The following is a 25,237-nucleotide window of genomic DNA, read 5'->3' as shown; positions in this document are numbered from 1 at the left end:
CGCTTCTCAGGCCCTCTCATCCCCAGCAGACTGCATACTCACCCTTATCTCCAAAACTCTTGCATTTACCTTCCCAACCACCTCATCCATAAACAATTAGACAACCACACACACTTGCTGCAGACTGATCTTCACTGGGAATCAATCATTCTCCTCTCTTCCTACTTGTACACACTCCTTACACCCTTAATGAAAATTTCTCATTGCTTCAAGCATCTTACCTCCCACACCATATATTCTTGAAAGCTTCCACAGAGCATCTCTGTCAACCCTATCATATGTCTTCTCCAGATCCATAAATGCAACATGCAAATCCATATGTTTTTCTAAGTATTTCTTACATACAGGAAAGTGATTGGTTCTCAGTGAATGTAGGTTTGCGGCAGGGGTGTGTGATGTCTCCATGGTTGTTTAATTTGTTTATGGATGGGGTTGTTAGGGAGGTGAATGCAAGAGTTTTGGAAAGAGGGGCAAGTATGAAGTCTGTTGTGGATGAGAGAGCTTGGGAAGTGAGTCAGTTGTTGTTCGCTGATGATACAGCGCTGGTGGCTGATTCATGTGAGAAACTGCAGAAGCTGGTGACTGAGTTTGGTAAAGTGTGTGAAAGAAGAAAGTTAAGAGTAAATGTGAATAAGAGCAAGGTTATTAGGTACAGTAGGGTTGAGGGTCAAGTCAATTGGGAGGTAAGTTTGAATGGAGAAAAACTGGAGGAAGTAAAGTGTTTTAGATATCTAGGAGTGGATCTGGCAGTGGATGGAACCATGGAAGCGGAAGTGAATCATAGGGTGGGGGAGGGGGCGAAAATCCTGGGAGCATTGAAGAATGTGTGGAAGTCGAGAACATTATCTTGGAAAGCAAAAATAGGTATGTTTGAAGGAATAGTGGTTCCAACAATGTTGTATGGTTGTGAGGCGTGGGCTATGGATAGAGTTGTGCGCAGGAGGGTGGATGTGCTGGAAATGAGATGTTTGAGGACAATGTGTGGTGTGAGGTGGTTTGATCGAGTAAGTAATGGAAGGGTAAGAGAGATGTGTGGAAATAAAAAGAGCGTGGTTGAGAGAGCAGAAGGGGGTGTTTTGAAATGGTTTGGGCACATGGAGAGAATGAGTGAGGAAAGATTGACCAAGAGGATATATGTGTCGGAGGTGGAGGGAACGAGGAGAAGTGGGAGACCAAACTGGAGGTGGAAAGATGGAGTGAAAAAGATTTTGAGTGATCGGGGCCTGAACATGCAGGAGGGTGAAAGGAGGGCAAGGAATAGAGTGAATTGGATCAATGTGGTATACCACGGTTGATGTGCTGTCAGTGGATTGAATCAGGGCATGTGAAGCGTCTGGGGTAAACCATGGAAAGTTGTGTGGGGCCTGGATGTGGAAAGGGAGCTGTGGTTTCGGGCATTATTGCATGACAGCTGGAGACTGAGTGTGAACGAATGGGGCCTTTGTTATCTTTTCCTAGCACTACCTCGCACATATGAGGGGGAAGGGGGATGGTATTCCATGTGTGGCGAGGTGGCGATGGGAATGAATAAAGGCAGACAGTGTGAATTGTGTGCATGGGTATATATGTATGTGTCTGTGTGTGTATATATATGTGTACATTGAGATGTATGGGTGTGTATGTTTGCGTGTGTGGACGTGTGTGTATATACATGTGTATGGGGGTGGGTTGGGCCTTTTCTTTCTTCTGTTTCCTTGCGCTACCTCGCAAATGCGGGAGACAGCGACAAAGCAAAATAAGAAATAAAAAAAATAAATAAAACCTAAGTAAACACCTGATCCACACATCTCTACCACTTCTGAAACAACACTGCTCCTACCCAGTCTGATGCTCTGTACATGCCTTCACTCTCTCAATCAATACCGTCCTATACAATTTTCCGAATATACTCAAACTTATTCCTCTTCATTTTGGACACTCACCTTTATCCCCTTTGTCCTCGTACAGTAGCACCATACATGCATTCTGCCAATTCTCAGGGACTTCACCATGATCCTTACATACATTGAATATCCTTACAAACCAATCAACAACACAGTCACCCCCTTTCTTAATAAATTCAACTGCAGTAGCATCCAACTGAGCTGCATTACTGGATTTCCTCATCCTCAAGTCTTTCGCTACTGGTACCTTGGAGTGAATGAACAGCAGGGTTGACTGTGGATCAACAGCTGCAACCAGGATTTGAACCTATATGCTTGACCCTGGGCGGCCCATGAATGTGTCACAGTTGGGAACACTAACTGCTTCACCACAGAGGTTACAGTTAGTTTTCTCAAGAAAGGGGTTGGTGTTCGTGATTGGTTAGTCAAGCTGTTTGAGGTGTCTTTAGACTGGCAGAATATAATTAGTGCCCCTGTATAAAAGTATGGATAGAACTGAATGTTCAACTAATAGAGGTATTATTTTGTTTGCCTTGGTAGATGTGTGGGAGAATGGTGATTGAGATGTTGATGTCATACACAGAGCAGCTGCCTGTGTAGGAGCAGGGTGGTTTTAGGAGGTAGAGAGTGTGTGGTCTAGACGCTTGTTTTATAGAACATGTGAGAAATATTCAGAAAAAGAGAGTGACGTGCATGGCATTTATGGATCTGGAGAAAGTTGCAATAGGATTGACTGAAAAGCCTTGTGGAAAGTGCCACGGATAATTTGGGTAGTTCGAAAGTTTCTAAATGCATTAAAGAGTTTTAGCTAAGAGAGTAAGGCATCTGTAAGAGTAGGAAGGGAGGAGGGTAAAGTTCTTGCTAAAATTGGGTCTATATCAAGTATGTGTGATGTCATGAATGCTTTTTGTGGATGGTTGATGAGGGAAGGAAATGCAGGGATCTCAGAGGAAGAGGTAGGTCTGCAGTATGATTAGGAAGATAGGTAAAATACTTGCCATTTGCAGATAACTTTTTCAGACTTCAGAGAGAAGCTATAGAAGTTAACAGAATTTAGGGAATTGTGTTTACAGAGGGAGTTGAAAGTGAACAATATTGAGGATATGAAGTGCAAAAAGGGGTTGAGGCAGGATGATGTGAGTGTGAGTTTAATGGGGTGGAAATGAGTACTCTAATTACGTAGGAGTTTATATGGTAGCAGATGGAACCATGGATGTTGAAGTGAGTCACAGGGTGGGTGAAGAGGTTATTAAGTTCCTTAGTGCATTAAGAAGCAAGTGTAAAGAAAGGTCAGTGTCTCATAGGAAGAGATGGGTATGCTTGAGGTATAGTAATCCCAACGTTGTTGTACTGTCGCAAGTTTCAGATAGGAGAGGAAGAGTGTAGATATTCTGAAAATGAAATGCCAAAGGACAGTATGTAGTGTAAGTTAGACTAATCATGTAAATAATGGGAATGCCAACCGGGATGTGCAGAAACTGTTCAGACATATAGAGAGGATTAATTGAGAGAGGCTTACAAAGGGGATCTGTGTATTAGAAGTTTAGGAGCTAGATGAAGGGGAAGCCTGACAAGAAGATAGAAAAATGGAGTACTGGAGGCTTTGGGTATCATTACCTGGACATTCAGGTGGATGAGAGGCTTGCAGTTGATAGAAAGTATTGGAATGATGTGGTATGTTGGGGCAATATGCTATTAATTGGCTGAATGAGAGTATGTGAAGCAGTAAAGTTAAGCCATGGAGTTATTTGTGGAGCTAGGTTCTAGATTTTAGACTTTGGTTTTCACTATATTATTCTTGACATCAAGAAACTGGTTGTGTGCAAATGTGACCCTCGTTTGCTTGATATCAAAACTTCTTCATTAATGAAGGAAGGACAATTATTTATTTAAGATAGTTAAATTTATTGAGTTTCTCATGTTATCTCTGCTGTTAAAGAGTAGAGGGAATGCCCTTTATCCAGTTAATTCTTATTTCTGTGGTTGGATAAAAAAGATCATGACTGGGTGGTTTGCCACAAAGTTTCATAAACCTCTTTCTTTCAGAGATTGCTGTAAACAAAGTATGTCGTTTGTTGCTTGTTTGCCTTTCTGTTTTCTTCTTTTCCAGTTTTTACTTTCACTTGGCACATTTTGCAGGGCAGCATTAGGTAGAAAAATGAGGTGGAAGGTAGGAATATTAGGCAGGAGTATAAGGTAGGTGTAGTCAGTAGGACAATTAGGCAGGAGTATTAGATAGACGTAGTCAGTAGGAACATTAGGCAGGAGCCTTTGCATACAGTGCGCTAGAGTTGCCTTCTGCAAGTAGCCTGTTAAGGATAGGCACAAAAGCCTAAGAAGCGGAACTGGAGTTCACTAGTTATAGAGATCCTATTGCCGTGGCCACCTCCTTAAGGGAGTTCCAGTTGGGATCTGGCATCAGAGATAAAGATAAATAGATAGCTGTAACTTTCTTCACATATTCCATTGTGTTCATGTAAGCAATTGTTGGCTGTATCACTTATGGAACCTGGGAGATCAGCTTACAAAATTCTCTCAGTGTTTTAGATAGGGTCTGTAATGGTGAAAATAATATGGAGATGTTCTGGAATTTTAAAGATCAGCAGAACATAAACATAAACTAATGTGCTATAAGTGAAGGAACAGGTCTCATAAGAATAGATGGACTTAAGTTTTCATATTTTCAGCCCTCAACCTCCCAGGAACAAGACTTGCTACAGCCTCAGAAAAGGGAACATTGATCAGAATTTTTGATACTGCTACAGGAACTCAGTTGAATGAGCTCCGCAGAGGGGCTAATGCTGCAACCATATACTGGTATGTTTATTTTGTTAACTAGTGTGTGTATATATATATATATATATATATATATATTTTTATATTTATTATACTTTGTCGCTGTCTCCCGCGTTTGCGAGGTAGCGCAAGGAAACAGACGAAAGAAATGGCCCCCCCCCCCCCCATACACATGTATATACATACGTCCACACACGCAAATATACATACCTACACAGCTTTCCATGGTTTACCCCAGACGCTTCACATGCCCTGATTCAATCCACTGACAGCACGTCAACCCCGGTATACCACATCGCTCCAATTCACTCTATTCCTTGCCCTCCTTTCACCCTCCTGCATGTTCAGGCCCCGATCACACAAAATCTTTTTCACTCCATCTTTCCACCTCCAATTTGGTCTCCCTCTTCTCCTCGTTCCCTCCACCTCCGACACATATATCCTCTTGGTCAATCTTTCTTCACTCATTCTCTCCATGTGCCCAAACCACTTCAAAACACCCTCTTCTGCTCTCTCAACCACGCTCTTTTTATTTCCACACATCTCTCTTACCCCTACGTTACTCACTCGATCAAACCACCTCACACCACACATTGTCCTCAAACATCTCATTTCCAGCACATCCATCCTCCTGCGCACAACTCTATCCATAGCCCACGCCTCGCAACCATACAACATTGTTGGAACCACTATTCCTTCAAACATACCCATTTTTGCTTTCCGAGATAATGTTCTCGACTTCCACACATTCTTCAAGGCCCCCAGAATTTTCGCCCCCTCCCCCACCCTATGGTCCACTTCCGCTTCCATGGTTCCATCCGCTGCCAGATCCACTCCCAGATATCTAAAACACTTCACTTCCTCCAGTTTTTCTCCATTCAAACTCACCTCCCAATTGACTTGACCCTCAACCCTACTGTACCTAATAACCTTGCTCTTATTCACATTTACTCTTAACTTTCTTCTTCCACACTCTTTACGAAACTCAGTCACCAGCTTCTGCAGTTTCTCACATGAATCAGCCACCAGCGCTGTATCATCAGCGAACAACAACTGACTCACTTCCCAAGCTCTCTCATCCCCAACAGACTTCATACTTGCCCCTCTTTCCAAAACTCTTGCATTTACCTCCCTAACAACCCCATCCATAAACAAATTAAACAACCATGGAGACATCACACACCCCTGCCGCAAACCTACATTCACTGAGAACCAATCACTTTCCTCTCTTCCTACACGTACACATGCCTTACATCCTCGATAAAAACTTTTCACTGCTTCTAACAACTTTCCTCCCACACCATATATTCTTAATACCTTCCACAGAGCATCTCTATCAACTCTATCATATGCCTTCTCCAGATCCATAAATGCTACATACAAATCCATTTGCTTTTCTAAGTATTTCTCACATACATTCTTCAAAGCAAACACCTGATCCACACATCCTCTACCACTTCTGAAACCACACTGCTCTTCCCCAATCTGATGCTCTGTACATGACTTCACCCTCTCAATCAATATATATATATATATATATATATATATATATATATATATATATATATATATATATATATGTATATATATATATATATATATATATATATATATATTTATTTATTATACTTTGTCGCTGTCTCCTGCGTTTGCGAGGTAGCGCAAGGAAACAGATGAAAGAAATGGCCCAACCCCCCCCCATACACATGTATATACATACGTCCACACACGCAAATATACATACCTACACAGCTTTCCATGGTTTACCCCAGACGCTTCACATGCCTTGCTTCAATCCACTGACAGCACGTCAACCCCGGTATACCACATTGCTCCAATTCACTCTATTCCTTGCCCTCCTTTCACCCTCCTGCATGTTCAGGCCCCGATCACACAAAATCTTTTTCACTCCATCTTTCCACCTCCAATTTGGTCTCCCTCTTCTCCTCGTTCCCTCCACCTCCGACACATATATCCTCTTGGTCAATCTTTCCTCACTCATTCTCTCCATGTGCCCAAACCACTTCAAAACACCCTCTTCTGCTCTCTCAACCACGCTCTTTTTATTTCCACACATCTCTCTTACCCTTATGTTACTTACTCGATCAAACCACCTCACACCACACATTGTCCTCAAACATCTCATTTCCAGCACATCCATCCTCATGTGCACAACTCTATCCATAGCCCACACCTCACAACCATACAACATTGTTGGAACCACTATTCCTTCAAACATACCCATTTTTGCTTTCCAAGATAATGTTCTCGACTTCCACACATTCTTCAAGGCTCCCAGGATTTTCGCCCCCTCCCCCACCCTATGATCCACTTCCGCTTCCATGGTTCCATCCGCTGCCAGATCCACTCCCAGATATCTAAAACACTTTACTTCCTCCAGTTTTGCTCCATTCAAATTTACCTCCCAATTGACTTGACCCTCAACCCTACTGTACCTAATGACCTTGCTCTTATTCACATTTACTCTTAACTTTCTTCTTTCACACACTTTACCAAACTCAGTCACCAGCTTCTGCAGTTTCTCACATGAATCAGCCACCAGCGCTGTATCATCAGCGAACAACAACTGACTCACTTCCCAAGCTCTCTCATTCCCAACAGACTTCATACTTGCCCCTCTTTCCAAAACTCTTGCATTTACCTCCCTAACAACCCCATCCATAAACAAATTAAACAACCATGGAGACATCACACACCCCTGCCGCAAACCTACATTCACTGAGAACCAATCACTTTCCTCTCTTCCTACACGTACACATGCCTTACATCCTCGATAAAAACTTTTCACTGCTTCTAACAACTTGCCTCCCACACCATATATTCTTAATACCTTCCACAGAGCATCTCTATCAACTCTATCATACGCCTTTTCCAGATCCATAAATGCTACATACAAATCCATTTGCTTTTCTAAGTATTTCTCACATACATTCTTCAAAGCAAACACCTGATCCACACATCCTCTACCACTTCTGAAACCACACTGCTCTTCCCCAATCTGATGCTCTGTACATGCCTTCACCCTCTCAATCAATACCCTCCCATATAATTTACCAGGAATACTCAGCAAACTTATACCTCTGTAATTTGAGCACTCACTCTTATCCCCTTTGCCTTTGTACAATGGCACTATGCACGCATTCCGCCAATCCTCAGGCACCTCACCATGAGTCATACATACATTAAATAACCTTACCAACCAGTCAATAATACAGTCACCCCCTTTTTTAATAAGTTCCACTGCAATACCATCCAAACCTGCTGCCTTGCCGGCTTTCATCTTCCACAAAGCTTTTACTACCTCTTCTCTGTTTACCAAATCATTTTCCCTAACCCTCTCACTTTGCACACCACCTCGACCAAAACACCCTATATCTGCCACTCTATCATCAAACACATTCACCAAACCTTCAAAATACTCACTCCATCTCCTTCTCACATCACCACTACTTGTTATCACCTCCCCATTTGCGCCCTTCACTGAAGTTCCCATTTGCTCCCTTGTCTTACGCACTTTATTTACCTCCTTCCAGAACATCTTTTTATTCTCCCTAAAATTTAATGATACTCTCTCACCCCAACTTTCATTTGCCCTCTTTTTCACCTCTTGCACCTTTCTCTTGACCTCCTGTCTCTTTCTTTTATACATCTCCCACTCAATTGCATTTTTTCCCTGCAAAAATCATCCAAATGCCTCTCTCTTCTCTTTCACTAATAATCTTACTTCTTCATCCCACCACTCACTACCCTTTCTAATCAACCCACCTCCCACTCTTCTCATGCCACAAGCATCTTTTGCACAATCCATCACTGATTCCCTAAATACATCCCATCCCTCCCCCACTCCCCTTACTTCCATTGTTCTCACCTTTTTCCATTCTGTACTCAGTCTCTCCTGGTACTTCCTCACATAAGTCTCCTTCCCAAGCTCACTTACTCTCTTCACCCTCTTCTCCCCAACATTCACTCTTCTTTTCTGAAAACCCATACAAATCTTCACCTTAGCCTCCACAAGATAATGATCAGACATCCCTCCAGTTGCACCTCTCAGCACGTTTGTGTAAATAAATCATACATTTCCCTTTTCCATAGCCAGAGATTGAACCATTATGTGACATTCATTTTTTCACTTCATTTCAAGCTAGAAGTTTCAGTTTTCTAAATTGTTTCTTACATTTTTCATATTTTTTTTTTTTTTTTTTTTTTTTTTTTTTTGCTGTCTCCCGCGTTTGCGAGGTAGCGCAAGGAAACAGACGAAAGAAATGGCCCAACCCACCCCCATACACATGTATATACATACGTCCACACACGCAAATATACATACCTACACAGCTTTCCATGGTTTACCCCAGACGCTTCACATACCTTGATTCAATCCACTGACAGCACGTCAACCCCGGTATACCACATCGCTCCAATTCACTCTATTCCTTGCCCTCCTTTCACCCTCCTGCATGTTCAGGCCCTGATCACACAAAATCTTTTTCACTCCATCTTTCCACCTCCAATTTGGTCTCCCTCTTCTCCTCGTTCCCTCCACCTCCGACACATATATCCTCTTGGTCAATCTTTCCCATACATTTCATATGTATATATATGTATATGTGTGTGTGTGTGTATATGTGCGTATGTATGTGTATGTATATGTATATGTATATATATATATATATATATTTTTTCTTTTCTTTCAAACTATTCGCCATTTCCCGCATTAGCGAGGTAGCGTTAAGAACAGAGGACTGAGCCTTTGAGGGACTACCCTCACCTGGCCCAATTCTCTGTTCCTTCTTTTGGAAAATCAAAAAAAAAAACGAGAGGGGAGGATTTCCAGCCCCCCGCTCCCTCCCCTTTTAGTCGCCTTCTACGACACGCAGGGAATACGTGGGAAGTATTCTTGCTCCCCTATCCCCAGGGATATATATATATATATATATATATATATATATATATATATATATATATTATCCCTGGAGATAGGGGTGAAAGAATACTTCCCACACATTCCTCGCGTGTCGTAGAAGGCGACTAGAGGGGACGGGAGCGGGGGGCCAGAAATCCTCCCCTCCTTGTATTTTTTTTAACTTTCTAAAATGGGAAACAGAAGAAGGAGTCACGCGGGGAGTGCTCATCCTCCTCGAAGGATCAGACTGGGGTGTCTAAATGTGCGTGGATGTAACCAAGATGTGAAAAAAGGAGAGATAGGTAGTATGTTTAAGGAAAGGAACCTGGATGTTTTGGCTATGAGTGAAACGAAGCTCAAGGGTAAAGGGGAAGAGTGGTTTGGGAATGTCTTGGGAGTAAAGTCAGGGGTTAGTGAGAGGACAAGAGCAAGGGAAGGAGTAGCAGTACTCCTGAAACAGGAGTTGTGGAAGTATGTGATAGAATGTAAGAAAGTAAATTCTCGATTAATATGGGTGAAACTGAAAGTTGATGGAGAGAGATGGGTGATTATTGGTGCATATGCACCTGGGCATGAGAAGAAAGATCATGAGAGGCAAGTGTTTTGGGAGCAGCTGAATGAGTGTGTTAGTGGTTTTGATGCACGAGACCGAGTTATAGTGAGGGGTGATTTGAATGCAAAGGTGAGTAATGTGGCAGTTTAGGGAATGATTGGTATACATAGGGTGTTCAGTGTTGTAAATGGAAATGGTGAAGAGCTTGTAGATTTATGTGCTGAAAAAGGACTGGTGATTGGGAATACCTGGTTTAAAAAGAGATATACATAAGTATATGTATGTAAGTATGAGAGATGGCCAGAGAGCATTATTGGATTACGTTTTAATTGACAGGCACGCGAAAGAGAGACTTTTGGATGTTAATTTTTTTTTTTTTTTTTTTTTTGCCGCTGTCTCCCGCGTTTCCGAGGTAGCGCAAGGAAACAGACGAAAGAAATGGCCTAACCCATCCCTATACACATGTATATACATACGTCCACACACGCAAATATACATACCTACACAGCTTTCCATGGTTTACCCCCGACGCTTCACATGCCCTGATTCAACCCACTGACAGCACTTCAACCCCGGTATGCCACATCGATCCAATTCACTCTATTCCTTGCCCTCCTTTCACCCTCCTGCATGTTCAGGCCCCGATCACACAAAATCTTTTTCACTCCATCTTTCCACCTCCAATTTGGTCTCCCACTTCTCGTTCCCTCCACCTCCGACACATATATCCACTTGGTCAATCTTTCCTCACTCATTCTCTCCATGTGCCCAAACCATTTCAAAACACCCTCTTCTGCTCTCTCAACCACGCTCTTTCTATTTCCACACATCTCTCTTACCCTTACGTTACTTACTCGTTCAAACCACCTCACACCACACATTGTCCTCAAACATCTCATTTCCAGCACATCCATCCTCCTGCGCACGACTCTATCCATAGCCCACGCCTCGCAACCATACAACATTGTTGGAACCACTATTCCTTCAAACATCCCCATTTTTGCTTTCCGAGATAATGTTCTCGACTTCCACACATTCTTCAAGGCTCCCAGAATTTTCGCCCCCTAAAAGGGGAGGGAGCGGGGGGGCTGGAAATCCTCCCCTTTCGCTTTTTTTTTTCAATTTTCCAAAAGGAGGAACAGAGAAGGGGACCAGGTGAGGATATTCCCTCAAAGGTCCAGTCCTATGTTCTTAACGCTAACTCGCTAACGCGGGAAATAGCTAATAGTTTGAAAGAACAAGGCAGCAGGTTTGGATGGTATTGCAGTGGAATTTATTAAGAAAGGGGGTGACTGTATTGTTGACTGGTTGGTAAGGTTATTTAATGTATGTATGACTCATGGTGAGGTGCCTGAGGATTGGCGGAATGCGTGCATAGTGCCATTGTACAAAGGCAAAGGGGATAAGAGTGAGTGCTCAAATTACAGAGGTATAAGTTTGTTGAGTATTCCTGGTAAATTATATGGGAGGGTATTGATTGAGAGGGTGAAGGCATGTACAGAGCATCAGATTGGGGAAGAGCAGTGCGGTTTCAGAAGTGGTAGAGGATGTGTGGATCAGGTGTTTGCTTTGAAGAATGTATGTGAGAAATACTTAGAAAAGCAAATGGATTTGTATGTAGCATTTATGGATCTGGAGAAGGCATATGATAGAGTTGATAGAGATGCTCTGTGGAAGGTATTAAGAATATATGGTGTGGGAGGCAAGTTGTTAGAAGCAGTGAAAAGTTTTTATCGAGGATGTAAGGCATGTGTACGTGTAGGAAGAGAGGAAAGTGATTGGTTCTCAGTGAATGTAGGTTTGCGGCAGGGGTGTGTGATGTCTCCATGGTTGTTTAATTTGTTTATGGATGGGGTTGTAAGGGAGGTAAATGCTAGAGTCCTGGAAAGAGGGGCAAGTATGAAGTCTGTTGGGGATGAGAGAGCTTGGGAAGTGAGTCAATTGTTGTTCGCTGATGATACAGCGCTGGTGGCTGATTCATGTGAGAAACTGCAGAAGCTGGTGACTGAGTTTGGTAAAGTGTGTGGAAGAAGAAAGTTGAGAGTAAATGTGAATAAGAGCAAGGTTATTAGGTACAGTAGGGGTGAGGGTAAAGTCAATTGGGAGGTGAGTTTGAATGGAGAAAAACTGGAGGAAGTGAAGTGTTTTAGATATCTGGGAGTGGATCTGTCAGCGGATGGAACCATGGAAGCGGAAGTGGATCATAGGGTGGGGGAGGGGGCGAAAATTTTGGGAGCCTTGAAAAATGTGTGGAAGTCGAGAACATTATCTCGGAAAGCAAAAATGGGTATGTTTGAGGGAATAGTGGTTCCAACAATGCTGTATGGTTGCGAGGCGTGGGCTATGGATAGAGATGTGCGCAGGAGGATGGATGTGCTGGAAATGAGATGTTTGAGGACAATGTGTGGTGTGAGGTGGTTTGATCGAGTAAGTAACGTAAGGGTAAGAGAGATGTGTGGAAATAAAAAGAGCGTGGTTGAGAGAGCAGAAGAGGGTGTTTTGAAATGGTTTGGGCACATGGAGAGAATGAGTGAGGAGAGATTGACCAAGAGGATATATGTGTCGGAGGTGGAGGGAACGAGGAGAAGAGGGAGACCAAATTGGAGGTGGAAAGATGGAGTGAAAAAGATTTTGTGTGATCGGGGCCTGAACATGCAGGAGGGTGAAAGGAGGGCAAGAAATAGAGTGAATTGGAGTCATGTGGTATACAGGGCTTGACGTGCTGTCAGTGGATTGAAGCAAGGCATGTGAAGCGTCTGGGGTAAACCATGGAAAGCTGTGTAGGTATGTATATTTGCGTGTGTGGACGTGTGTATGTACATGTGTATGGGGGGGGGGTTGGGCCATTTCTTTCGTCTGTTTCCTTGCGCTACCTCGCAAACGCGGGAGACAGCGACAAAGTATAAAAAAAAAAAAAAAAAAAAAAAAAAAAAAAAATATATATATATATATATATATATATATATATATATATATATATCTGAAAACCTCTACAAATCTTCACCTTCGCCTCCACAAGATAATGATCAGACATCCCTCCAGTTGCACCTCTCAGCACATTAACATCCAAAAGTCTCTCTTTCGCATGCCTATCAATTAACACGTAATCCAATCATGCTCTGTGGCCATCTCTCCTACTTACATATGTATACTTATACAGAGCATCAGATTGGGGAAGAGCAGTGTGGTTTCAGAAGTGGTAGAGGATGTGTGGATCAGGTGTTTGCTTTGAAGAATGTATGTGAGAAATACTTAGAAAAGCAAATGGATTTGTATGTAGCATTTATGGATCTGGAGAAGGCATATGATAGAGTTGATAGAGTTGCTCTGTGGAAGGTATTAAGAATATATGGTGTGGGAGGCAAGTTGTTAGAAGCAGTGAAAAGTTTTTATCGAGGATGTAAGGCATGTGTACGTGTAGGAAGAGAGGAAAGTGATTGGTTCTCAGTGAATGTAGGTTTGCGGCAGGGGTGTGTGATGTCTCCATGGTTGTTTAATTTGTTTATGGATGGGGTTGTTAGGGAGGTGAATGCAAGAGTTTTGGAAAGAGGGGCAAGTATGAAGTCTGTTGGGAATGAGAGAGCTTGGGAAGTGAGTCAGTTGTTGTTCGCTGATGATACAGCGCTGGTGGCTGATTCATGTGAGAAACTGCAGAAGCTGGTGACTGAGTTTGGTAAAGTGTGTGAAAGAAGAAAGTTAAGAGTAAATGTTAATAAGAGCAAGGTTATTAGGTACAGTAGGGTTGAGAGTCAAGTCAGTTGGGAGGTGAGTTTGAATGGAGAAAAACTGGAGGAAGTGAAGTGTTTTAGATATCTGGGAGTGGATCTGGCAGCGGATGGAACCATGGAAGCGGAAGTGGATCATAGGGTGGGGGAGGGGGCGAAAATTCTGGGAGCCTTGAAGAATGTGTGGAAGTCGAGAACATTATCTTGGAAAGCAAAAATGAGTATGTTTGAAGGAATAGTGGTTCCAACAATGTTGTATGGTTGCGAGTCCTGGGCTATGGATAGAGTTGTGCGCAGGAGGATGGATGGGCTGGAAATGAGATGTTTGAGGACAATGTGTGGTGTGAGGTGGTTTGAACGAGTAAGTAACGTAAGGGTAAGAGAGATGTGTGGAAATAGAAAGAGCGTGGTTGAGAGAGCAGAAGAGGGTGTTTTGAAATGGTTTGGGCACATGGAGAGAATGAGTGAGGAAAGATTGACCAAGTGGATATATGTGTCGGAGGTGGAGGGAACGAGAAGTGGGAGACCAAATTGGAGGTGGAAAGATGGAGTGAAAAAGATTTTGTGTGATCGGGGCCTGAACATGCAGGAGGGTGAAAGGAGGGCAAGGAATAGAGTGAATTGGAGTGATGTGGTATACCGGGGTTGACGTGCTGTCATTGGATTAAAGCGGGGCATGTGAAGCGTCTGGGGTAAACCAAGGAAAGCTGTGTAGGTATGTATATTTTGCGTGTGTGGACGTATGTATATACATGTGTATGGGGGTGGGTTGGGCCATTTCTTTCGTCTGTTTCCTTGCGCTACCTCGCAAACGCAGGAGACAGCGACAAAGCAAAAAAAAAAAAAAAAAAAAAAAAAATCTCTTTTTAAACCAGGTATTCCCAATCACCAGTCCTTTTTCAGCACATAAATCTACAAGCTCCTCACCATTTCCATTTACAACACTGAACACCCTATGTATACCAATTATTCCCTCAACTGCCACATTACTCACCTTTGCATTCAAATCACCCATCACTATAACCTGGTCTCGTGCATCAAAACCACTAACACACTCATTCAGCTGCTCCCAAAACACTTGCCTCTCATGATCTTTCTTCTCATGCCCAGGTGCATATGCACCAATAATCACCCATCTCTCTCCATCAACTTTCAGTTGTACCCATATCAATCTAGAGTTTACTTTCTTGCACTCTCTCACATACTCCCACCACTCCTGTTTCAGGAGTAGTGCTACTCCTTCCCTTGCTCTTGTCCTCTCACTAACCCCTGACTTTACTCTTCCCCTTTACCCTTGAGCTTCGTTTCACTCAGAGCCAAAACATCCAGGTTCCTTTCCTCAAACATACTACCTATCTCTCCTTTTTTCTCATCTTGGTTACATCCACACACATTTAGACACCCCAGTCTGAGCCTTTGAGGAGGATGAGCACTCCCCGCTGACTCCTTCTTTTGTTTCCCTTTTTAGAAAGTTAAAATACAAGGAGGGGGAGGGTTTCTAGCCCCCCGCTCCCCTCCCCTTTAGTCGCCTTATACGACACGTGAGGAATGCATGGGAAACAGACGAAAGAATGGCCCAACCCACACACATACACATGTATATACATACACGTCCACACACGCAAATCTACATACCTATACATCTCAACATATACATATATATACACACACAGACATATACATATATACACATGTACATAATTCATACTGTCTGCCTTTATTCATTCCCATCGCCATCTCGCTACACATGAAATAACAACCCCCTCCCCCCTCATTTGTGCGAGGTAGCGCTAGGAAAAGACAACAAAGGCCCCATTCGTTCACACTCAGTCTCTAGCTGTCATGTAATAATGCACCGAAACCACAGCTCCCTTTCCATATCCAGGCCCCACAGAACTTTCCATGGTTTACCCCAGATGTTTCACATGCCCTTGTTCAATCCATTGACAGCACATCGACCCCGGTATACCACATCGTTCCAATTCACTCTATTCCTTGCACGCCTTTCACCCTCCTGCATGTTCAGGCCCCGATCTCTCAAAATCTTTTTCACTCCATCTTTCCACCTTCAATTTGGTCCCCCACTTCTCATTCCCTCCACCTCCGACACATATATCGTCTTTGCCAATCTTTCTTCACTCATTCTCTCCATGTGACCAAACCATTTCAAAACACTCTCTTCTGCTCTCTCAACCACACTCTTTTTATTACCACACATCTCTCTTACCCTATTATAACTTACTCAGTCAAACCACCTCACACCACATGTTGTCCTCAAACATCTCATTTCCAGCACATCCACCCTCCTGCGCACAACCCTATCCATAGCCCATGCCTCGCAACCATACAACATTGTTGGAACCACTATTCCCTCAAACATACCCATTTTTGCTTTCCGAGATAATGTTCTCAACTTCCACACATTCTTCAACGCTCCCAGATTTTTCACCCCCTCCCCCACCTTGTGATTCACTTCCGCTTCCATCTGCTGCCAAATCCACTCCCAGATATCTAAAACACTTCACTTCCTCCAATTTTTCTCCATTCAAACTTACCTCCCAATTGACTTGACCCTCAACCTTACTGTACCTAATAACCTTGCTCTCATTCACGTTTACTCTCAACTTTCTTCTTTCACACACTTTACCAAACTCAGTCACCAGCTTCTGCAGTTTCTCACATGAATCAGCCACCAGCGCTGTATCATCAGCGAACAACAACTGACTCACTTCCCAAGCTCTCTCATCCACAACAGACTGCATACTTGCCCCTCTTTCCAAAACTCTTGCATTCACCTCCCTAACAACCCCATCCATAAACAAATTTCACAACCATGGAGACATCACACACCCCTGCCACAAACCTGCATTCACTGAGAACTAATCACTTTCCTTTCTTCCTACTCGTACACATGCCTTACATCCTTGATAAAAACTTTTCACTGCTTCTAACAACTTGCCTCCTACACCATATATTCTTAATACCTTCCACAGAGCATCTCTATCAACTCTATCATATGCCTTCTCCAAATCCATAAATGCTACATACAAATCCATTTGCTTTTCTAAGTATTTCTCACATACATTCTTCAAAGCAAACACCTGATCCACACATCCTCTACCACTTCTGAAACCACACTGCTCTTCCCCAATCTGATGCTCTGTACATGCCTTCACCCTCTCAATCAATACCCTCCCATATAATTTCCCAGGAATACTCAACAAACTTATACCTCTGTAATTTGAGCACTCACCTTTGTCCCCTTTGCCTTTGTATAATGGCACTATACAAGCATTCCGCCAATCCTCAGGCACCTCACCATGAATCATAAATACATTAAATAACCTTACCAACCAGTCAACAATACAGTCACCCCCCTTTTTTTTTTATGAATTCCACTGCAATACCATCCAAACTCGCTGCCTTGCCGGCTTTCATCTTCCGCAAAGTTTTTACTACCTCTTCTCTGTTTACCAAATCATTTTCCCCAACCCTCTCACTTTGCACACCACCTCGACCAAAACACCCTATATCTGCCACTCTATCATCAAACACATTCAACAAACCTTCATAATACTCACTCCATCTCCTTCTCACCTCACCACTACTTGTTATCACCACCATTTGTCCCCTTGTCTTATGCACTTTATTTACCCCCTTCCAAAACATCTTTTTATTCTCCCTAAAATTTAATGATACTCTCTCACTCCAACTCTCATTTGCCCTCTTTTTCACCTCTTTCACCTTTCTCTTGACCTCCTGCCTCTTTCTTTTATACATCTCCCATTCCTTTGCATTATTTCCCTGCAAAAATTGTCCAGGTGCCTCTCTCTTCTCTTTCACCAACAATCTTACTTCTTCATCCCACCGCTCACTACCCTTTCTAATCTGCCAACCTCCCATGCTTCTCATGCCACAAACATCTTTTGCGCAAGCCATCACTGCTTCCCTAAATACATCCCATTCCTCCCCCACTCCCCCTACATCCTTTGTTCTCACCTTTTTCCATTCTGTACTCAGTCTCTCCTGGTTTTTCCTCACACAAGTCTCCTTCCCAAGCTCACTTACTCTCTTCACCCTCTTCTCCCCAACATTCACTCTTCTTTTCTGAAAACCTCTACAAATCTTCACCTTCGCCTCCACAAGATAATGATCAGACATCCCTCCAGTTGCACCTCTCAGTACATTAACATCCAAAAGTCTCTCTTTAGCGCGCCTGTCAATTAACACGTAATCCAATAACGCTCTCTGGCCATCTCTCCTACTTACATACGTATACTTATGTATATCTCTCTTTTTAAACCAGGTATTTCCAATCACCAGTCCTTTTTCAGCACACAAATCTACAAACTTCACCATTTCCATTTTTTTTTTTTTTTTTTTTTTTTTTTTATACTTTGTCGCTGTCTCCCGCGTTTGCGAGGTAGCGCAAGGAAACAGACGAAAGAAATGGCCCAACCCCCCCCCCATACACATGTACATACACACGTCCACACACGCGAATATACATACCTACACAGCTTTCCATGGTTTACCCCAGACGCTTCACATGCCTTGCTTCAATCCACTGACAGCACGTCAACCCCTGTATACCACATGACTCCAATTCACTCTATTTCTTGCCCTCCTTTCACCCTCCTGCATGTTCAGGCCCCGATCACACAAAATCTTTTTCACTCCATCTTTCCACCTCCAATTTGGTCTCCCTCTTCTCCTCGTTCCCTCCACCTCCGACACATATATCCTCTTGGTCAATCTCTCCTCACTCATTCTCTCCATGTGCCCAAACCATTTCAAAACACCCTCTTCTGCTCTCTCAACCACGCTCTTTTTATTTCCACACATCTCTCTTACCCTTACGTTACTTACTCGATCAAACCACCTCACACCACACATTGTCCTCAAACATCTCATTTCCAGCACATCCATCCTCCTGCGCACATCTCTATCCATAGCCCACGCCTCGCAACCATACAGCATTGTTGGAACCACTATTCCCTCAAACATACCCATTTTTGCTTTCCGAGATAATGTTCTCGACTTCCACACATTTTTCAAGGCTCCCAAAATTTTCGCCCCCTCCCCCACCCTATGATCCACTTCCGCTTCCATGGTTCCATCCGCTGACAGATCCACTCCCAGATATCTAAAACACTTCACTTCCTCCAGTTTTTCTCCATTCAAACTCACCTCCCAATTGACTTGACCCTCACCCCTACTGTACCTAATAACCTTGCTCTTATTCACATTTACTCTCAACTTTCTTCTTCCACACACTTTACCAAACTCAGTCACCAGCTTCTGCAGTTTCTCACATGAATCAGCCACCAGCGCTGTATCATCAGCGAACAACAATTGACTCACTTCCCAAGCTCTCTCATCCCCAACAGACTTCATACTTGCCCCTCTTTCCAGGACTCTTGCATTTACCTCCTTTACAACCCCATCCATAAACAAATTAAACAACCATGGAGACATCACACACCCCTGCCGCAAACCTACATTCACTGAGAACCAATCACTTTCCTCTCTTCCTACACGTACACATGCCTTACATCCTCGATAAAAACTTTTCACTGCTTCTAACAACTTGCCTCCCACACCATATATTCTTAATACCTTCCACAGAGCATCTCTATCAACTCTATCATATGCCTTCTCCAGATCCATAAATGCTACATACAAATCCATTTGCTTTTCTAAGTATTTCTCACATACATTCTTCAAAGCAAACACCTGATCCACACATCCTCTACCACTTCTGAAACCGCACTGCTCTTCCCCAATCTGATGCTCTGTACATGCCTTCACCCTCTCAATCAATACCCTCCCATATAATTTACCAGGAATACTCAACAAACTTATACCTCTGTAATTTGAGCACTCACTCTTATCCCCTTTGCCTTTGTACAATGGCACTATGCACGCATTCCGCCAATCCTCAGGCACCTCACCATGAGTCATACATACATTAAATAACCTTACCAACCAGTCAACAATACAGTCACCCCCTTTCTTAATAAATTCCACTGCAATACCATCCAAACCTGCTGCCTTGCCGGCTTTCATCTTCCGCAAAGCTTTTACTACCTCTTCTCTGTTTACCAAATCATTTTCCCTAACCCTCTCACTTTGCACACCACCTCGACCAAAACACCCTATATCTGCCACTCTGTCATCAGACACATTCAACAAACCTTCAAAATACTCATTCCATCTCCTTCTCACATCACCGCTACTTGTTATCACCTCCCCATTTACGCCCTTCACTGAAGTTCCCATTTGCTCCCTTGTCTTACGCACCCTATTTACCTCCTTCCAGAACATCTGTCAATTTCCATTTATAACACTGAAGACCCCATGTATACCAATTATTCCCTCAACTGCCACATTACTCACCTTTGCATTCAAATCACCCATCACTATAACTTGGTCTCGTGCATCAAAACCACTAACACACTCATTAAGCTGCTCCCAAAACACTTGCCTCTCATGATCTTTCTTCTCATGCCCAAATGCATATGCACCAATAATCACCCATCTCTCTCCATCAACTTTCAGTTTTACCCATATCAATCTAGAGTTTACTTTCTTACACTCTATCACATACTCCCACCACTCCTGTTTCAGGAGTAGTGCTACTCCTCCCCTTGCACTTTTCCTCTCACTAACCCCTGACTTTACTCCCAAGACATTCCCAAACCACTCTTCCCCTTTACCCTTGAGCTTCGTTTCACACAGAGCCAAAATATCCAGGTTCCTCTCCTCAAGCATACTACCTATCTCTCCTTTTTTCTCAACTTGGTTACATCCACACACATTTAGACACCCCAGTCTGAGCCTTCAAGGAGGATGAGCACTCCCCGCGTGACTCCTTCTTCTGTTTCCCCTTCTAGAAAGTTAAAATACAGGAGGGGAGGGTTTCTAGCCTCTCATTCCCCTCCCCTTTAGTCGCCTTCTACGACACGTGAGGAATGTGGGGGAAGTATTCTTTTTCCCCTAGCCCGAGGGATAGGGGAGAAATATATATTTATTTATTTATTTATTTATTTATTTATTTTGCTTTGTCGCTGTCTCCCGCGTTAGCGAGGTAGCGCAAGGAAACAGATGAAAGAATGGCCCAACCCACCCACATACACATGTATGTACATACACATCCACACATGCAAATATACATACCTCTCCATCTCAACGTATACATATATATATACACACACAGACATATACATAATTCATGCTGTCTGCCTTTATTCATTCCCATTGCCACCCCGCCACACATAAAATAACAAATCCCTCCCCCCTCATGTGTACAAGGTAGCGCTAGGAAAAGACAACAAAGGCCCCATTCGTTCACACTCAGTCTCTAGCTGTCATGTAATAATGCACTGAAACCACAGCTCCCTTTCCACATCCAGGCCCCACAGAACTTTCCATGGTTTACCCCAGACGCTTCACATGCCCTCGTTCACTCCTTTGACAGTACGTTGACCCCGGTATACCACATCGTTCCAATTCACTCTATTCCTTGCACGTCTTTCACCCTCCTGCATGTTTAGGCCCCTATCACTTAAAATCTTTTTCACTCCATCTTTCCACCTCCAATTTGGTCTCCCACTTCTATTCGTTCCCTCCACCTCTGACACATATATCCTCTATGTAAATCTTTCCTCACTCATTCTCTCCATGTGACCAAACATTTCAAAACACCCTCTTCTGCTCTCTCAACCACACTCTTTTTATTGCCACACATCTCTCTTATCCAGTTATTACTTACTCAATCAAACCACCTCACACCACATACTGTCCTCAAATATCTCATTTCCAGCACATCCACCCTCCTCCACACAACTCTATGCATAGCCCATGCCTCACAACCATGTAACATTGTTGGAACCACTATTCCTTCAAACATACCCATTTTTGCTTTCCGAGATAATGTTCTCGACTTCCACACATTCTTCAACACTCCCAGAATTTTCGCCCCCTCCCCCACTCTATGATTCACTTCTGCTTCCATGGTTCCATCCGCTGCCAAATCCACTCCCAGATATCTAAAACGCTTCACTTCTTCCAGTTTTTCTCCATTCAAACTTACATCCCAGTTGACTTGACCCTCAACCTTACTGTACCTAATAACCTTGCTCTTATTCACATTTACTCTCAGCTTCCTTCTTTCACACACTTTACCAAACTCAGTCACCAGCTTCTGCAGTTTCTCACATGAATCAGCCACCAGCGCTGTATCATCAGCGAACAACAACTGACTCACTTCCCAAGCTCTCTCATCCACAACAGACTGCGTACTTGCCCCTCTTTCCAAAACTCTTGCATTCACCTCCCTAACAACCCCATCCATAAACAAATTAAACAACCATGGAGACATCACACACCCCTGCTGCAAATCAACATTCACTGCGAACCAATCACTTTCCTCTCTTCCTACTCGTACACATGCCTTACATCCTCGATAAACATTTTTCACTGCTTCTAACAACTTGCCTTCCACACCACATATTCTTAATACCTTCCACAGAGCATCTCTATCAACTCTATCACATGCCTTCTCCGGATCTATAAATGCTACATACAAATCCATTTGCTTTTCTAAGTATTTCTCACATACATTCTTCAAAGCAAACATCTGGTCCACACATCCTCTACCACTTCTGAAACCACACTGCTCTTCCCCAATCTGATGCTCTGTACATGCCTTCACCCTCTCAATCAATACCCTCCCATATAATTTCCCAGGAATACTCAACAAACTTATACCTCTGTAATTTGAGCACTCACTTTTATCCCCTTTGCCTTTGTACAGTGGCACTGTGCAAGCATTCCGCCAATCCTCTGGCACCTCACCATGAGTCATACATACATTAAATTACCTTACCAACCAGTCAACCATACAGTTACCCCCTTTTTTAATAAATTCCTCTGCAATACCATCCAAACCCGCTGCCTTGCCGGCTTTCATCTTCCGCAAAGCTTTTACTACCTCTTCTCTGTTTACCAAATCATTTTCCTTAACCCTCTCACTTTCCACACCACCTCGACGAAAACACCCTATATATCCATTCTATCATCAAACACATTCAACAAACCTTCAAAATACTCACTCCATCTCCTTCTCACATAACCACTACTTGTTATCACCTCCCCATTAGCCCCCTTCACTGAAGTTCCCATTTGTTCCCTTGTCTTACGTACTTTATTTACCTCCTTCCAAAACATCTTTTTATTCTCCCTAAAATTTAATGATACTCTCTCACCCCAACTCTCATTTGCCCTCTTTTCCACCTCTTTCTTTTATACATCTCCTACGCATTTATATTATTTCCCAGCAAAAATCGTCCAAATGCCTCTCTCTTTTTCGTTAATGATCTTACTTCTTCATCTTACCACTCACTACCCTTTTTGATTTGCCCACCTCCCATGCTTCTCATGCCACAAGCATCTTTTGCGCAAGCCATCTCTGCTTCCCTAAATACATACATATATATTTATTATTTTGCTTTGTCGCTGTCTCCCGCGTTAGCGAGGTAGCGCAAGGAAACAGACGAAAGAATGGCCCAACCCACCCACATACACATATATATACATACACGTCCACACACGCAAATAAACTTACCTATACATCTCAACGTATACATATATATACACACACAGACATATACATATATACACATGTACATAATTCATACTGTCTGCCTTTATTCATTCCCATTGCCACCTTGCCACACATGAAATAACAACCCCCTCCCCCCTTATCTGTGCGAGGTAGCGCTAGGAAAAGACAACAAAGGCCCCATTCATTCACACTCAGTCTCTAGCTGTCATGTAATAATGCACCGAAACCACAGTTCCCTTTCCACATCCAGGCCCCACAGAACTTTCCATGGTTTACCCCAGACGCTTCACATGCCCTTGTCGCTGTCTCCTGCGTTAGCGAGGTAGCGCAAGGAAACAGATGAAAGAATGGCCCAACCCACCCACATACACATGTATATACATACACGTCCACACATGCAAATATACATACCTATACATATATACACACACACACACAGACATATACATATATACAAATGTACATAATTCATACTGTCTGCCTTTATTCATTCCCATTGCCACCCCGCCACACATGAAATAACAACCCCCTCCCCCCTCATGTGCGTAAGGTAGCGCTAGGAAAAGACAGCAAAGGCCACATTCGTTCACACTCAGTCTCTAGCTGTCATGTAATAATGCACTGAAACCACAGCTCCCTTTCCACATCCAGGCCCCACAGAACTTTCCATGGTTTACCCCAGACGCTTCACATGCCCTGGTTCAATACATTAACAGCACGTCGACCCCGTTATACCACATCATTCCAATTCACTCTATTCCTTGCACGCCTTTCATCCTCCTGCATGTTCATGCCCCGATCACTCAAAACATGCAGGAGGGTAATTTCATTATTTTATCTAAACATTGAACTAGAGTGGATAAGGAAATGGAAATGAATTTTGATATTTAGTTCATTGAAAATGAAGGAAGTTTTGGTAAGGGAATGAGATATTAAAGAACAAAAATCAGATAGCAGAGTAGAAAAATAATGGTTATGGTCACTGTTCCTCTCAAAATCACATGAATCAAAAATGAGATAGAAGAATATTTTGATGATAAAGTGAATGCTATGTTATGACAGAAATATCAACAGTGGGCACCATTGCAGGTATGATGGTTGACTAAGTGAATTGAAGAAAATCTTAAGTGATTTTAATCAGTTAATCTGGAAAGAGACTCAAAAAAAGAAAGGTATCTGATTTATATTATGTACCAAAGGAGACACTGAAGGAAGGGAACATGATGCTTAAATGCCACTTAATTGATTTTGATCATTTAGTCTGGAGAGCGACTCAAAAAAGGAAGGCATCTGATTTATATTATATACCAAAGGAGACACTGAAGTAAGGGAACATGATGCTTATATGCTACTTTGTAGAAGCATAGAAGGAGCTATATTACCATAGGCTGTGGGACTGTTAGTATAGGGAATTAGGTTCAGGTATATGTTAGAATAAACGTAAACTATGAGAAATGGGTAATTGTTAGTTTGTGAATCAGTGGTGAAGCTGAAAATGCATAATGCATTTTGGGTTGGGCTGATCAGGTATTTTAGTAGATTTGATGCAAGGGATTGAATCTTAGTTCTGGGGATATGAATATAAGGCATTTGATATTATAATTGAGGGACATAGGGTTTATGGTTTAAAGTTGAAAAGAAGCTTTTCAGTTTGCTGAAAGAAGAATGGTCTACAGGAATTCATGGTTTAAGTGGAGCTGAATACAAAAAGTTTACATGTGAGTGGTGATA

General features: G+C 42.8%; 1 protein-coding gene across 2 annotated transcripts in view; it reads left to right on the top strand.

Annotated features, from left to right (window-relative positions):
- LOC139766668 (WD repeat domain phosphoinositide-interacting protein 3) overlaps positions 1-25,237 on the top strand; it is a 105,413-nt gene that overhangs the window by 12,117 nt on the left and 68,059 nt on the right. For both annotated transcript variants that reach the window (XR_011716935.1, XM_071695568.1), the window contains exon 5: positions 4,571-4,700. Coding sequence is in view for 1 of the 2 variants with exons in the window: in XM_071695568.1 (XP_071551669.1) it covers positions 4,571-4,700 (130 nt within the window). In the remaining variant the exon portion in view is untranslated. The remainder of the gene's footprint in view (positions 1-4,570; positions 4,701-25,237) is intronic.

The sequence above is a fragment of the Panulirus ornatus genome, chromosome 58 (genome assembly GCF_036320965.1).
Source record: "Panulirus ornatus isolate Po-2019 chromosome 58, ASM3632096v1, whole genome shotgun sequence".
Classification (NCBI taxonomy): Eukaryota; Metazoa; Arthropoda; class Malacostraca; order Decapoda; family Palinuridae; genus Panulirus; species Panulirus ornatus.
This window is presented reverse-complemented; position numbering and strand designations above follow the sequence as displayed.